Here is a 17,906-nt window from a genome sequence, read left to right on the forward strand (position 1 = left end):
TGAGGAGTTGAGAGAAAGGATTTACCGAGAGCTGGTGAAAATACAAGTCAAACGTAAAGAACAATTGCATCCGTTACGTCACCAGATCTTTAACCATTGGTACCTGAATGGTATAAGAGAACTGATTCGTCAGAAATTCTTTCAATGGTCAGACATTGTTCAAAACTTTGAGGTCGCTAATGATCGACATGTTCATAATTATGGTTACTTCGAGATTCACCTACAGCAATACATTGAGGAAGACAAGGTAAAGGATTAGCAACATTTGTTACGTGGAATCTGCTTAGCGGAAGAGGAAACTTCTAAACGAACTCTGACGTTTCGGTTACAGTATGCAAGATTTATATTCCCTACTGGAGAACGAAGATCTCTAGCTAGAAAGTACGTGTATTGCATCAAAAAAAAAGAGAATATAAAAACAGGCTGCCATGCCACGGTTTATGTCACATGTCATCCAACAGATTCCGTGGAAGGAACTCAATGACCATATTCAAACCGTGGATCATTACCATCAATTATTACAAGAACTGTATCCATTCAATTTGGGACGACAAGTGGTGTGTGTCTTAGTGACTTGTTTTTTGGGATTTCGTTTACCAGCCGATTCTTTGTGGACTCTTTACGATCAGTACTTACCATACCCCCATGGCCTTAAATGGTCACGAAAAACTCCTTTTGCTCAAAGCCTTGCGTTTTCATCTGGATACTTCTCGACCTCAACAGGAAAAAAAGATTCGTCAACTTTTAGCTACCCAAGACGTGTATGACGATGTGTGTGTAGCTTGTGACTTACATCCCCATTGGACAGATGTCCGTGCCTGGAAAGAATGGGGTTTTGAGGCTTGGACCCAAGAAGTGGCCCAGTATGCACAAGAGTTGTTCAAGGAAAAATGTTACTTTTCAACCCGTGTTAGTGACGGTGCCAGAAGAACCCGTCACACAGGACAGGACTGTCGTGGACAGACCTGAAAGACCCTTTCGGGAGGACACTTGTGTGACTTTACCCCCTACTATAGAACTGGTTAGAACATTACCCAAAACATGTGGTTGTTGTACAGACACTTGTGTTTATTCCACGTTCATGGTTATTATGTGCCTTTCATCCTGGTACTTAAGCCTTTGGCTTTTATGTATTTTTGTCTTTCGTATTCATGTTTGAAAAAAACATTGAATAAACGTGTTCTGAAAAAGTATATAAACTCTTGTCTTGTTTGTTTTCGTGTCACAAGTGACATTTCTCACACCATGGCTACCTCTGCTGTCTCTGCTCCCTCCTCCTCTACTGTCAAAGTCATCGACGAACACTTAGATCGTGCCAGTTGGGAGGCTTTGTATCTTCGCCATCCCTTTAACATGCTCATTGCTGGACCTAGCGGTTCTGGCAAAACCGAATTCGTCAAACGTTTGATCGAACATAAACATTATTTGATCGATCGACCACCTCAACGGATCGTATGGTGTTACAAAGAGTGGCAATCGGCGTACAGCCTCTTGCGAGAAAGTCAAGGCGATTACATCGTGTTTGTGGAAGGCATTCCTAAAGAAGACGACGGCATCGTCTCTGACTCCCGTCAAACCCATTTGGTCATTTTCGACGACATGTTAGGAAAAGACGAAGAAGAAATTAAATTGTGGTTTACGCGCAAAGGGCATCACCGTAATGCCAGTGTCGTTTACATCACCCAAAATTTGTTTCAACAAAGTAAAGCCCATCGCACCATCAGTCTCAATGCGCATTACGTGGTCTTGTTTAAAAGCCCTCGAGATAAATCGCAAGTGCAAGTCTTAGCCAAACAGTTAGGAACGCCTTGGCTGACTCAGGCGTACGACGATGCCACTCAAACGCCACACGCCTATTTGCTCGTCGATTTGAAACCTACGACTCCCGAGGATTTGCGATTTCGTACCCACTTGTTTCACCACTGGTGCCAAGACGGAGGACCTGTCCTGTACACGTCTCCGTCCTCGACTTCATTTCACTCCCCATGAAAAAATCTATAAAAACCTCAGACCCTTTTCGTCTGTCTCACACAAAGTGTGAACATGACGTCCCTTCAGTCGCATCTTCCCGTCAAATTGATTCGTGCCTTGTATGGCATCAGTCGAGAAAAAGATCCACAAACACGAGCTCGTGTCTTAGAAGCTAGTCTCAAAGAAGTCTTACGATGGTTCACGGTGACGGCACGTCAATTACTCCAAGGAATCATTCAGATTCCTCATCAAACCAAACGCTTTTTCGATCGAAACAAAGTCGCTTTGGTCCAACTGGCCGATCCCCGCATCGACACTCAAACCAAAAAACAAATCATTTTGAAACCTGGAGGGAGCGGTACTCTAGGAGGGGTCATCATTCGCTCACTCCTAAGATGGGATCCTAATGCCCCCAAAGTTATCCCCAAGACAAAAGTCCAACGAAGCCCCAAGAAGAAAAAGAAAAAGACCAGGTCCCCAAGAAGAATAACTTCTCCAGTGGCAGGACCCTCCTCTTACCAGACACCACCCCGGAAAAAGAGAAGAAGTCCCCAGAAAAAGAAACAGAGAAAAAGTCCTCAGAAAAAGAAAAGTCCACAGAAGAAAACTAGTCGCAAGAGAGGCACTTCACCCAGGACGCAACCTTACACTCGCAAACAACGACCTGTCACAGCGGTGACTGCGTCTCCGGCAGCCTCACGTTTGTCCACTTCTCAGTTGATGTCACCAGGAACTGAAGAGTACTTGGAGACGTTGATCACACCAAGAACTTCTCCGTTGATGACCCCCAAAAGAACATCCCCAGTGGCAGGACCCTCCAATTTAGTGGCAGTGGCTGCTGCTCAAAAAGTACCTTCTCCCAAAATCAAAGTCCATGAAAGATCGGGTATGTTACAAAGTTTACTGGATTTGTCCAAGCAAGAACTGGCTCGATTTAGTCCGTTGCGTACCCCTGCACGACGTGTCATGCCTGTCATGAAGTTGATACGACGTAAAGACAATCAGTGGCGACGCGTTCCAGTATAAAAAAGGCCTGTGACCAAGTAGGGTATCAGTGTTTTTTGGTGCTCCTGAAGACTCAAAGATGTCACCCTCCAGAAAACCCCAAGGAAAGAAAAGGAAAGGACTGCCACCACGTTTAGCTAAACATGGGGACATGTTATCTGTCCTGTCCAAAGCTTCTCCACCCCTACGAAAAAAACTCATTCAAACGGCCTCCAAAGAGGTCATCGATACCATGTGCGAATGTTGTTTGAACGTTTTGAAAGGCACGATCCCTTTGTCCAAACACCAGAAACAATGCTTAAGCAGACATCGTCACGTTCTTCGCCAAATGGTTCGAAAGAAAATTCCCATTCGTCAAAAAAAGAAGATGTTAGTGCAACGTGGAGGCATTTTGCCCCTTTTGTTAGGCCCCATACTGAAAGGAGTTTTGGCAACCATGTTGGGAGGACTGGTGGGAGCAAGATAAAAAGGCCCTCGGAAGTCCCAAAATCTCAGAATCGACCCTTGACAACCCCATGGAAGGACGAAAACTAGCTTTAGTGCCTTACAAACGATGGATGGAATACCATCGGTGGCAAGAACAACGCACCCCGCATTTACCTCCCAATCCCAATTTGAGCGAAATGTCCCAGTTACAACACGAATTGCAATCCTTGATGGATCGCCAAGATTTGTCCGAAACAGAAAAATCGCAAAAGTGCGGTCAACTCTTGCAACGACTGCAACTCTTTCACCAGAAAGCTTTAGACGAAACAGCTCTACCCACTTTGAAAGATTTTAAGACCTTGATGAAAAGTCCAGCACCATCACCAGTACCAGTACCAGTACCAGTTCCACCATTACCCGTGACCAAGACAGAAAAAGGAAAAGAAGAAGAAGAAGAAGGGTTTCAAACTCCACCCGAAAAAGTACGCAAGTTAACAACACCACCTACCTCCAGAATTGGATGGATTAAAAAGATGATGGCCACCCCTTCTTCCTCACAAGAGAAAAAGAAAGTGAAGACAGAAGTGAAGACAGAAGTGAAACAAGAACCGATATCCCCCGCTCAGACATCCTTCTCCTCTTCAACACCTATTGCCGGTCGCACACGTAAAGCATTGCAATCCAAGAAAATACCCCAAGAGAACAAGAGTAGTCTCTTCCAAGAGTGGGTGCCTTATTAAGACACCAATCAACACAAAAAATGGAAAAAGTCTTAGCCATTATTTACTACGATCCCTCCCATCCTGCAGGTTACGCAGGAGTTCAAAAATTGTATCGTGCTGCCAAAACTCGACTGAAAAGTCTCCGTTTACCTCAAGTGCAACGATGGTTACAAGAACAAGCTACCTACACTTTACACAAACCCATTCGACGCAAGTTTGCCAGAAGTCGCACCCGAGTGGAAGGCATCGATCATCAATGGAAAGCCGATTTAGCCGATGTCTCTCATTTGGCCAGCTACAATCGTGGCTACAAATATTTGTTTTGTGTCATCGACGTCTTTTCCAAATTTGCCTGGGTCGTGCCCTTGACTTCCAAATCCAGCAGCGAGTTAGTGCGAGCCCTGCAACGAGTGTTGAAACAAAGCGGTCGTCACCCTCTTCGATGGCAAACGGACAAAGGCACCGAATTTCTGAACCAAGCTTTCCAAAAAGAATTAAAGAAACGTGACATTCATTTTTTTACCACCGAGAATCCCGAAACCAAAGCCAGCATCGTGGAACGTTTTCAACGCACTTTGAAAGAACGCATGTGGAAATATTTTACGCATCACCACACTCTGAAGTACATCGACATCTTACCGCACCTGGTGCAAGCGTACAACCAATCTTACCATCGAAGCATCGGACGTGCCCCGCAAGACGTGACTCCCGACAACGAAGTGTTGGTGTTTGAGCGCCTGTTTGGTACGTCCCCGACGAGGGCTGTCCCCAAGAAAAGTGGAGAGTTGGCCGTAGGAGATTGGGTGCGCATTGGCAAAACCAAACGCACTTTCGACAAAGGTTACTTACCTAACTGGACGACCGAATTGTTTCGCGTCACTGGACGAGTGCATGGCCGTCATCCTGCCGTCTATAAATTGGAAGACATGAACGGAGAAGTACTCAAAGGAACGTTTTATTTGCCCGAGTTACAACGTGTGACCAAAAAAGAAGACGACGTGTACGACATCGAAAGCATTCTCGAACGCAGAACCCATAAAGTGGGCAAACGACGTGTCAAAGAAGTCAAAGTACGTTGGAAAGGATATCCACCCAGTTTCGATTCTTGGATCGACGCTTCGCAAGTCATTGACTATAAAAAGAAGAAGTGACCATCATGCCCTTTCACACAGCAGACGCAGCTACGTCGACCACTCCTTCTTCACCTAGTTCTTCTGTGCAAGATTTACAAAAACAACCCTTGTGGAGAACGTGTGCCTAAAACGCAAATCGTCTTTTTCTGCCAAATCTTCGTGGTGTATTGTGTCATCGGGGCAGCCATCGCCAATTTGAGTTTGCAACAAGGAGACAAACAATTGTGGACCATTTTATTGAGCAGTTGCATCGGTTACCTGCTTCCCAATCCCTCCCTGAAATTCACCTCGAACGGGAACCCCGGGAACCTTGTGTCCAGTGCCAGTGTCAGTCACCACTCCAACCACAATCAGAACCCCATTTTGGGCGGAGACACGCCTCTGACGTCCAGTAATATCCCCTCGGACAGCCACAGAACTCTAGAATTATGAGTCACGAAAACCAATTTTACTTGACCTTACCCAGTGACAGTTCCATGGAGGTGTTTCCCAATAACACGTTGTGCTGTTACACGGCCAAATTACCTCAAGCCATCCCCTTAGATCACGAAGCCCATTGGGAAGTGGCTTTGGTAGAAATGATTCACCCGACCCAAGTCCTCAATGTCCTTCCCAATCAAAATTTTTTTACGGTGCAAGTTCATGACGAGCAAGTGCAACAGTGGATGGATACCCATAGCAAATATGACAAGAAAACCCGTAACAAAGAAAATTCAAACTGGACCGACTATCACTTTTTCATTCCCCCAGGTTATTATTTTAGTGGTCAACATTTGGTCAACACCATAGCCACCAGGTTTAATGGTGTGTTTATGAAACCTTTGGAAAGTACCAAAAAAAGTGTCACCCTGGAGTACCACAAAACAGCTCGTCGCTTCCTGATAAAATTTCCTGAGGGGCATAAAATAATATCTTTCTTATTTTGTCCTGAATTGTTTGACATGTTGGGCGGTGACATGAACCTGAAGAAGATAGTAGAACAACAAAAAGGCGAATTACTAGTCATTTCTGACAATGATACTTTTGCCAAGTATTTTCGTACCCCGGTAGAACTGAACCAAGGACTGAATTTGATGTTCGTGTACTCCGATGTGGTGGAGTATAACGTGGTGGGACACACCTCTGTGCCGTTACTGCGTGTCATTCCTTTCAAAGTGGATTCTGCCACGAACGCTGACGAGGAAGGTGGAAACACTTACCACGTCCACCGCGAATTTGTCCATCCCCACTATTTGCCTGTCAGCAAGTCGTATTTGGACACGGTCAACATTACTATAAAAGGAGATTTGGGACAAAATATTCCATTCACCAAAGGAAAAGTCACGGTGAAACTCCATTTTCGAAAACGGTTCTCTCACGACTCTTAAGTCATGTATCCAGTGTACCGAGGGGTTGCACGACAGCGAGGACACGGTTTAGGAGATATGTTAAAATCGGCCTTTCGTTCGGTGGCCCCGGTGTTAAAACCGATGGTGACACGCGGATTGCACGCCTTGAAAGATGCGGCACTGACGCAAGGCAAAGAATTTCTCCAAAATGTCATCATCGACAAACAAAACCCTAAAGAAGCCTTCATGAGGGCAGGCAAAAATGTCTTGCTGCAAACGGGTAAAGACCTTTTGGGCCGCCGAGAAACACCTATAAATGCCCTGCACGCTACCGAGTCAGGCATTCAGCAAGGACAAGGCAGAAAGAGACGACGAAGAAAACACCCTTTCACCAGACTTCAAGCTAGAAAGGCCAAGAAAAGAAGAACCGTTCGAGACTTAGACGTTTTCGATTATTGAGAGAGAACAGAACAAAAAATGATGCACCGAGAGTCTTGCACTTGTTCCAAGACGGAACTGGATCTGTTTGCCATGCCCCCCACCATGATGACCATGCAAGAATCCCAATGGGTGGAATTTCATCCCGTTTCCTCATTGGCCGATTCCGCTCCCATCGAGTTTGAAATCAAAGGACAGCCCGAAGATTACATCGATCTGAATAGCAGTTACTTGCACCTGAAAGTCAAAGTTCTAGATAAGGCAGGAGGTGATATAGACACTGAAGCAGTAGCTCCCGTCAACAATTTCATGCATTCCTTGTTTAGCGGAGTGGACTTGTACTTGAACAACAAACTGGTCAGCAGCAGCATGGATACTTACCTTTATCGAGCGTACCTGGAAAATCTCTTGACGTACGGAATAGACGCCAAGAACACTCATCTCAATGCCTGTGTGCTATGGGAAGCTGACGAAGCAGGCGAGTTTGAAACATTCGAAACTGATGCATCAGCCAAAAAAAACAATGATGGATTTGTAGAACGAAGAGACAGAATCAAAGGACCCAACAAAAGTTTAGAACTGATGGACCGTTTGCATTTGGACATGTGGTTGCAAGAGAAATATTTGCTGAACGGAGTGAATGTTCGCCTGAGACTGAATCGGAGCAGTACGGCTTTCCATTTATTGGCTAATGATGACGATTACAAAACCAAAATCCAAGAAGCCAGACTCTACGTACGCCGTGTGGAAGTGTTACCTAAAGTGGGAAACGACATCAGTCAGACGTTGAGCAGAACGACCGCCAAGTATCCGATCCGACGCGTGGAAGTGAAAACGTTCACCATTCCCAAGGGACAGCGATCCATGATCGAAGGTCATCTGTTCCAAGGACAGTTACCCAAACGTTTGATCGTTGGTATCGTCGAAAATGAAGCCTTCAACGGAGCTATCGCTAAAAATCCTTTCTACTTTCAACACTTTGGCGTGTCCAAGATCAAAGTCAGTCGCGATGGCAAGACCTTGTGTACCCGACCTTTCGAACCTGACTTTGAGAAGAAGAATTACTTGAGATCGTACTTGTCCCTGTACGAAGCCACCGGTCAGTTAGGAACCAACACCAGTCACGGTATTACGTACGAGGATTACGCAGGAGGCTATGCTTTGTGGGCTTTCGATTTCACTCCAGACCAAGGCAGCGACGAGGGACATTTCCACCCTATAAAATCCGGCCAGATTCGTGTGGAAATTCAGTTTGCAAACCGAGACCCTGATGTAAAAGTGAACGTCATCCTGTATGCCGAATTCGATAATACCATAGAAATCAATAGTTTGAGAGAAGTCATTCTAGATTACTAGAAGCCATGGAAGACTGTTATCCCTCTTTACCTAGTGGAGAAACTTTGGACATGAAATGTGAGGAGACCGTAGAAAAAGAAGTAGTGATCATGATGAAGTCGAGATGGCCAGAACAAGAAGCCCATTTAGTCTGCTGTTTTGCCAAACACTTGGTCGACAAAATGACGGAATTGATCAAGAAAAATTGCTATGGATGTCAAAACGATCATCCCAGTCAAATTCAACACGATAAATGTATGATGTTGAGCCAAGGAGAAAAATTGGACGAGTATCTGGACGAAGCTTGGAGTCTCATCTCGAACAAAGACGTGTTGCACCAGTGGTATAAAGACTTGCGTGAACATTCTTGTCCACCATTAACCACTCAAGAGATCCATCGTATCGAAGCTGTCCTGAATCAGAGTGAGGAAACAGAACGAATAACCGTTTATTCGTCAGACATTTTCAAGCAAAAAGTCAGGATCGAATTGACGACTTATTATTACCTGTGAAGAAGATAACAAAACAATGGATACCTGGGAACTGTATTACCTTTTGAACCACAGTTCGTATACGGCTTCTTGGAATCCTGTCGTCTGTGCTAAAGATGAACTCCCTCATCGCAAACCTAAAGACCATCAAGCTTATGTGATCAACACGGACGACAGTCATCTCCCAGGAACCCACTGGGTAGCCGTCTACTTTCCTCAAGAAGGATGTGTGGAATATTTCGATTCGTACGGATTGCCCCCTTTGGAAGACGATATCATCGACTTCATGAGAAGAAATGCTCAAACCACCCGATTCAATAATGTGAAATTACAAGGCACAGATTCCTTGGTGTGTGGACAGTACTGTGTGTATTTTCTGCATCATCGCAGCCTGGGCTATTCCTTAGAACATTTAGTGACTCATTTCGATCCCCGTTCTTCTGCTAGAAATGATGTGAAAGTAGATCGATGGTTTTGTGACCATTATGCTTATCTTTTGTCTCAAGCTAGGAAACGTAGTGTCCATCAATGGCCTAATGATTTCCAACAGTGGAAATCACAATTTAATTCACAACGTTGTCAGCCCTGTTTAAAGTAGTTTATATTTGAAGAAAAAATGTTTGATGTTTTGAAGAAAATTGTTTGATGTTATTATTGTTAAAAATGTTAGAGTTGTTGTTTAGTGTTAAGTGATTTTTGAATAAAAAATGTTGTATTTTGAAAAAATGCCTTTGTCTTTTGTTTAGCTATAAAAATGTTGGATTAATGCTCTTTCATTTCTTACTATCCCTCCCTTAACACTCATTGAACTTTGCAACTCGAAAACCGTGTGGGGGATGTTTTCCTTCACGTCCGCGCTTTCACTATAAGAACCGGGGTTCTTTCCAGTCTAACCATCCATTGTCGACTCATCCTCCTAAGAAGATGTGCTCCAAACTAGCTAAGCTCAACGAAGCCTACGTGAATTTGCATAGGGTCAGACACAGTCTGATACCGAAGCCAGAAGAAATAGAGAACGTGAGAATGCTAAATATCACTGAAGACCTGATAGAAGAGCTCTTCAGAGAAGAAATGTACAGGGAAAAAGAAGAATGGACAGAGAAGTACAGACTTCAGAGACAGCAGCAACAGCAGCAACAACAACAGCAGCAACAACCTGAAGCTGACAGAGGCTTTGTCGATTGTCGTATCGACACCAAAGAGTTCTTCTTCTCTTTCCGAAGAAGCAGACCTATCGCCAGAAAGTCTATCCTCAGAGGACATCGCATTCTTAGAAACTAAAAAAGAATGCCATAGCAAAAAACAAAAAAACAGCCCTTTTCAGGGCTACCCAATACTCTAGAAAAGAAATAACGATCAATTTGCCAATGTGTGTAGGTAGAGTGGTGTGAAAATAAACACTGACTCTTTTTTAAAAAAATGTGAGGGTATGTGTTTGTAAGTGGTTAAGTAAGTTGGTATGGGTAGTAGATTAAAATGATGTTTGTTTTTTTTGGCTGTTAGAGGTGTATATTTGGGGTTAAATTGGATTGCTTTGCGTATGTGGATAGTCTATTGAAGTGATTTATAAAAAAATTTATAATAGTGATGGGTAGCATAAAAAAGTGAGTGAGTATTTCTTTTAGGTCCGCGCGTTGTTGTTGTTTTTTTGGTCATGATCTAGGTAAGATGAATTTTATGTTTTTAGGGGATGTTTTCCTTCACGTCCGCGCTTTCAGTATAAATTGAAACTCGTTCGGCAGTCCAGCTACCCTTGTTGATTGATCAACACCAAAAATGAACACGAGACTGGAGAAACTGTTGGAACTTCATGTGCATCTGGAATATGCCAGGCGCATATTAAATGAACTGGCCGCTGAAGCCATTGTCGAGGAGGGAAGGATAAGAGAGGAGGAAAGAAGAAACAAAGAAGAGGAGGAGAGAAGATATAAAGAAGAAGAGGAAAGAAGATACAAAGAGGAGGAGAGAAGATACAAAGAAGAGGAGGAGGAAAAGGAGAGAAGAAAAAATTTCAGAATCCCAGAGAGTGAAAATTTGGATTCTGAAGCGACATATCCTGCCTCTGCTCTCTCCCCCCAAAAGGTAAAAAGTAACTGGGGGATAAGATGTGTATGTGGCGCCAGGCCTGGAAGGTGCCACCATTAACCAGGTGTCCATGAAGTTCCAAACAAAACAGCCCTTTTCAGGGCTACCCAATACTCTAGAAAAGAAATAACGATAGATTTGCCAATGTGTGTGTGTGTGTGTGTGTGTGTGTGTGTGTGTAGGTAGAGTGGTGTGAATATAAACACTAACTCTTTATTAATAGTGGAAGTGTATGTGTTTGTGTGTTTGTGTTTGTAAATGCTGAAGTAAGTTTGTATGAATAGTAGATTATGGATTTATTTATTGATTCTTAGCGTATGTAGAGAGTATAGTTAGGGTTATATTATATGAAATGAGAAAGTAGGGGGATGTTTTCCTTCACGTCCGCGCGTTGTTGGGTCATGATCTAGGTAAGATCAATTTTATGTTTTAGGGGGATGTTTTCCTTCACGTCCGCGCTTTTCGTATAAGAACCCACAGTATTCGTCGTTCAAACCATTCTACAAAGAATAATCTAGACAAGATGACACAAGTGACTGATTTATTTAATCAATTGAGGCATATCTATTTCTGGATAATAGATGCAGAATATGCTATAGAAAGGATACAAAAGGAATGGGAGTATGAAGATAAAGAACACTTGGTAACCAGTCAAGTCGAACGTATAAAGGCCGCTAGACATATAATAGAAGGAATGATAGAAGATGAAGTCAACAAATCAAGAGGATTAATTGACCCACCTTATGTAAGAGTGGGGAGTTTGAAGGTAGCACTGGATTATGTCATCCAAGTCCGGTGCTTCCTAGAACATATAGTGTATTGGACGGAGTTGTCATATATGAAGAGGGGACTGAACAGGTTGAAAAAAGGAGAAGAAATAATGAAACAAGTGATGACCCAAGAAGTAGAAAACATAAAGGAAAGGTGGACTAAAGAAAGAAAGGAAGAACAGAATAAGAAGAAGAAATTAGAATTTGACCAACTGAATAACAACTGGATGAAAATACAGGCCAAGTTCCGAGCCATGGGTCACCCGGACTGGCTGCCAGAAAAAGAAAAGAAGAAGAAAGGAATGTTGGACAAAATAAGAGGATGGTGGAAGAAGTTAAGAAGTTAAAAGAAGAAGAAGAAGAAAAAACCCAAAGGCCCTTTTCAGGGCCAGCCATATTTCTCGATAAGAGATAGCCTTTCAATTGCCTACCCCTTTTTTAAAAAAATTTTTAAAAAAAAAAAAAAAAATTCCCATGTTCAATTCCCCTTGTCCCTAAACAAGCCCAAACTCTATTCCCCATGTTAAATTCCCCTTGTACGTAGAGTGACCCACGATTTTTCGCCATGTTAAATTCCCCTTGTACGTAGAGTGACCCACGATTTTTCGCCATGTTAAATTTCCATTGTACGTAGAGTGACCCAGGGGTCCCTGTAATGCTAATTCCCATTGTACGTAGGGTGCCCCACTTTACTACTTATATATATATATATATATATATATATATATATATATATATATATATATATATATATATATATATATATATATATATATATATATATATATATATATTGGTTATTACCCACAGCTCAAGAGAACTTTGTTCTAGTCCAAAGATAATAGCATATGGCCTTAACAGTGCATGCGATCAACTCATCGCTGTACCCTTTGAAAATGAGGAAAGATACGGATTTTTTGAGGACAACCCTGAAATAGACCTGAACAAAATGAGGATAACTTCCGATTTATTCCACATATCATTCGACTTCGAAGAAGACATAACAGTAACAATTGAGCTCAATAAAAGGGAGAGAAGAAAGTTTTAAGACTTTTACATTTTTGCAAAACAAGGAGGAAAGTGGTCTTCTGTAAAAACTAAATACGACATCAAGGTACGTTTCTAAAGGTAAAATTGTTTTAGTTTCTTTATAACAAAGAAAATATTAGTATATCGACTAGATGAAGATTTAAAATTGTTTGTAGAAAATATAATGTTTGGGCATGTTGACTGGACGAAGGGTTTTACATATTTATAGAGTACAGAAACGGTATGTGCATGTCGAATATATGAAAATTTGTTATAGATTTATAGACTGCAGAGACGTTACGGACATTGCTATGTATATCTGATTTGCCTTGTTTGTTTGTTAGTTTTTTTTAAAGTTTCTTCTTAAAGCTCACCTTGTCCAAAATAACGTTCATTGTGTACCTGACCAGAATCATAGACTTTTCGGTAAATAACTAATACGTAGCTAATAGTTTCACATTGAGAGTGGGTCTAATATTTGGATCATTATTAACAGAAGCATACATATTTATTTGGGTCTGGGTCTAGGTGATTAAAATTCCCCTATAAGTATACCTGACCTAACTGATGTAGTCCACATTCCATATAACAATTTTAGTAACAGACCTTCTAAGTATAACTAAGATTTTATATTGTAAACATTTGGAACCTTCCAGAAAAAAAATCAATTAGGTAATAGTTTTCTTTTTAGAAAATGCTGATTGTGATCTGAAGTCAAGTAGAGGACTTTGAAATCTTGTCTTCTTAAATTATTTATTCGTTCTTTAAGAACTGGTTTTAATCAATTGTATTATTGTTGTGTCCGATATTTCATTTGGGCTGGAATTTACTTATTCCAAATATTCAATTCAAGTGATTCTTCTTTGTAAATATAAAGTGCTCAAAATGACATTTTTGGAAATAGATACTTTGAATTACAAGCAAAGATATATTCTTGGATATTATTTTTGTGATTCATCAATAGACTGATGGCATATCAATATGACACATGCCACCGCAGGCATATCAACACTTCTAGCGTTTGGACTTCTTTGGAATACCACTAAAGTTTATTCATTAGGACTTATGCTAGTAATTCTATGATTATTTGGGATTTAATTCGCAATGCTGCAAGTAAATAGGGTATATCGTTTAAGAAAGAATTTGTTATAGAGAGCCAAGGATGTTGTGTCGCTATACATTCATTTGGAGCGAGCACGTTGTTCGCGTTTTAATACACTAAAGTCCCTTCAAATTCTTCCGCACTCTTAACGAGGGTCACGATGAATAACTGTTGGTCGAATGGTAAGTGTCTGTGACTACATGATTTTGTAAAAGAGGTTCCCGCAGAAACGCCTTAGTCGGGGATTTAACGCATAACAAGTTATCACACATGGAATTTCTACTGCATGTATATTCTGTACTTAGTAAATAACTTTGGAAATACAGGTGTATTTTGGCGGAGAACCGAGTTCATAGGTAACATATGTCGAGCAAAAGTATTGATAGGTTTCACCTAAGGCAATATTTATTTTACAAACCTTGACCTTTTAGTGTGTATCGCTTGTAGCAATAGATGTTCGGATTGCATATTATGAATTTCCAAGATGTGAGTGTGTCTTATTTAACATTCCGTTTTTGTTTGAAAGAATACAAATATTCTGTCATTCCTGTTTTCTTTAAGAGTTGACATTCATAAGTAACCATTAAAACGTCCATGACATTCCGATGCACCACTTGATTATGTCCATGACATTCCGATGCACCACGTAATTACGTCCATGATATTCCGATGCACCACGTGATTATGTCCATGACATTCCGATGCACCACGTAATTACGTCCATGACATTCCGATGCACCACGTAATTACGTCCATGACATAACGATGCACCACGTACTTACGTCCATGACGTTCCGATGCACCACGTGATTTAGAGAAAAAGATATTGTCCATATGAAGAGTGCTCAACATTTTACCATCACTTTGCTATCTGAGTAGTTCAGCTAACACTTATCGGACTACCACTTAGTTTCTCAGTCGTTCAGATAACACTTGTCTTGTTACCACTCAGCTTTCTCAATAGTTCAGATAACACTTGTCTTGTTACCACTCAGCTTTCTCCATAGTTCAGATAACACTTGTCTTGTTACCACTCAGCTTTCTCAATAGTTCAGATAACACTTGTCTTGTTACCACTCAGCTTTCTCAATAGTTCAGATAACACTTGTCTTGTTACCACTCAGCTTTCTCCATAGTTCAGATAACACTTGTCTTGTTACCACTCAGCTTTCTCCATAGTTCAGATAACACTTGTCTTGTTACCACTCAGCTTTCTCAATAATTCAGATAACACTTGTCTTGTTACCACTCAGCTTTCTCAATAGTTCAGATAACACTTGTCTTGTTACCACTCAGCTTTCTCAATAGTTCAGATAACACTTGTCTTGTTACCACTCAGCTTTCTCAATAGTTCAGATAACACTTGTCTTGTTACCACTCAACTTTCTCCATAGTTCAAATAACAATTTCTTGTTACCACTCAGCTTTCTCAATAGTTCAGATAACACTTGTCTTGTTACCACTCAACTTTCTCCATAGTTTAAATAATACGTTTCTTGTTATCGTTCAACTTTCGCCATAGTTTAGATAACACTTTTCGTATTGTCACGTAGTTTGTCAATAGTTTTGTTGCACTTTACTTGTTATCACTTAGCTTTCTCAAAAGTTTCGAGTAACCTTTTCTTACTTTATCTCAACTTTCTCAATGTTTCGATTATACTTTTCTTATTATCACTCAATATTTTTGATAACACTTTTCTTATTACCACTCACCTGCCGCAAAATTTAGGATAACAGATTCCTTTTTATCACGTAGATTTCTGAATTGTTTCGATAGCACATTTGTATCATCTCTCATCTTTCCCAATAGCTTTGAGGACACTCTTATTATCAATATTTATGTTCAGTTGGAAATTTCATTGCGTTGATTACATTTAACTATCTTCTATTTTTGCTGGGTAAAAACTAAAGTTCTATCAGAATAAATATATGTTCATTTAATTGTGTAGCGTATTTATATACTTTACTACATAAAGGCAAAGATAATACAAGCGCAATATTGCCAGACAATTGAGCAATAGTTATCTCTTCGTGAACTGTGGGTAATTACTGCTGGTCTTTTAAACAATATTCCATTCTTTGAAACTTAGATTTGAATATGTTTTGAATTCATGGAAATGCAGTTTAACATTCTCATTTGTCATATAATTTCAACAAAAAGATCTTGAAACCTTTCTCTGATAATGACGTAACACATACGTTTTAACTGAAAGCACACAGTCCGCCTGTTTAATAAAAGAATGATTTGATCCTAATCTCTGAGCGACAATAGCGGTACGAAGATATTAAGGTTGTTTATAGTTTTATGATATTATCAGATTTATAACTTTTGCCAAAGTGCTAAAACATATTGCATACATGTAAGAGAACTCCTGAACAGTTGTAGAAAATCATAAATCCTGAACTCTTATCATGGTAATGCGACAGTTTGTCGGCATTCCTAAATCCTCCAATCTTATCAAGGTACTGCCGCAGCTGTAGGAAATCCTAAATCCTGCAGTTTTATCATAGTACGGAGACAGTTTGTAGGCAAATCTTGCAAGAAACTGTAGGAATTTTTTTCTTCTGATATTCTTCAGACTGGGATTTTGACGTTCTCCATTCGTCGCATGGAGACGTTCTTTGCTTACAGTCAACAAAAAGTGACGGAAATAAATCTAACACAGAAAGGCGCCAAGTTTGTAGCAGATGATGATACAAAAGTTCATGTTGATTTTCCTCAAAATGCAGTCGACGGCACGAGAAATTTGTCGATCAGGGTGCGTATTCTAGCTATATTATTATTTACAAAATTTTCCAAAACTGTAAATAGAGTCAGATTGTTTGTTTTGCATTTTGTCATTTTTGGGTCCTAATAATCGCCACAGTCTCTATCCCTCGTGATTTGCGCCCATTTTGGCAAGCAAGGCATTTACTATGTGCAACTCCTTAATTATTAATTCATGAAGTTTGTTTTACTAGAATTTCATTGTATGTAAATATCAACCACACGGTTCCTTATATGTGCTCGGAGTTGTCGGCGATTTTCCATTTCTGCCAACGCAGTTTCGAACTGGGCCGCGTTAATTATTTTATCCTCTATAGCCACCGAATACAGTTTGCTATTCGTGTTGACATTACTTTGTGCTGCTGCAAGCAGTTCTGAATAAAAACTTATTCGTGAATGTAATCATATCTTAATTAATTTATTAGCTCCACCAGAGACACCGGTTACTATCGATACAGATTTGCAATAATTCCGACTGGTGCTCATACGATGGCTGTTGTTGCCGTGAGTCCTCTTACATCAAGATCAACAGTTGTTTCTGTGGCAACACCACATATAGCATCTTTAACCGAACACGCACGTTTTATTTTACTATTACCTTGGTTCTCTTGGTGATTTCATCTCACAGCTGTTATTCCGCTTCGATCGTTTTTCACTTAGTAACATTGAGGGTCCATCATAGTCTTTCTATTAATAATGCAGTAGTATAATTGCAGGATTGGCAGACCATGTCCGGACTTATCACATCTACATGCAATACGCGCACATACACGCACTTCTAGCCAATTAATATTTAAATTTCATGAGATTGTGGGTTCTGGTGGCTTAGCACTAATTTCATTTAAAGAAACACGCCGATTACGCCTTTACATTTAACACTCGACAATCGTCTTTGCCCAATAACTGGTACCCGAACAAGTGCATCCTTGATGAATAACTGTCGGTATCTTTTTGTCTCAGTTGAGGTAATGCTGGTGTAAAATATTGATTGGTGAATGAAACCTTTATGGATACAGCGGTAAATCCGCTTCACCATTGTAGAAATGATTACTGGGGGGTGCGGGTGCACCTGATGATCTAATCAACGCTTTAGCGTTTTCGCGTGCACGCACGATAATTCCAAGTTGTCCTCGAGTTAGTTGTGGTACATCAGAGAGATTCCTATGGTCAATTTTTACTTGACCCTTAACAAAATTATATGACAGTAACACCACTTTGAAGCAGACATTCATAGACAAGTGGAACGATATTGTTATCAATATGCATATGTAATATTCATTCTTAAACACGAACATCGAAGACGG

The 17,906-nt window shown here is 40.8% G+C and overlaps 1 protein-coding gene across 1 annotated transcript in view; it reads left to right on the forward strand.

Moving 5' to 3' along the window:
• The window catches only part of LOC149777682 (uncharacterized), an 83,570-nt gene extending 67,030 nt beyond the window's left edge, over positions 1-16,540 (forward strand). The window contains exons 9-10 of the mRNA XM_089938236.1: positions 12,515-12,818; positions 16,415-16,540. Of these exons, the coding sequence (XP_089794362.1) occupies positions 12,515-12,752 (238 nt within the window). The 3' untranslated portion in view covers positions 12,753-12,818; positions 16,415-16,540. The remainder of the gene's footprint in view (positions 1-12,514; positions 12,819-16,414) is intronic.
• The last annotated feature ends 1,366 nt before the right edge of the window (positions 16,541-17,906 follow it).

Source organism: Sinohyriopsis cumingii, chromosome 17 (genome assembly GCF_028554795.1).
Source record: "Sinohyriopsis cumingii isolate HCF-2022 chromosome 17, ASM2855479v2, whole genome shotgun sequence".
In the NCBI taxonomy this organism is placed as follows: domain Eukaryota; kingdom Metazoa; phylum Mollusca; class Bivalvia; order Unionida; family Unionidae; genus Sinohyriopsis; species Sinohyriopsis cumingii.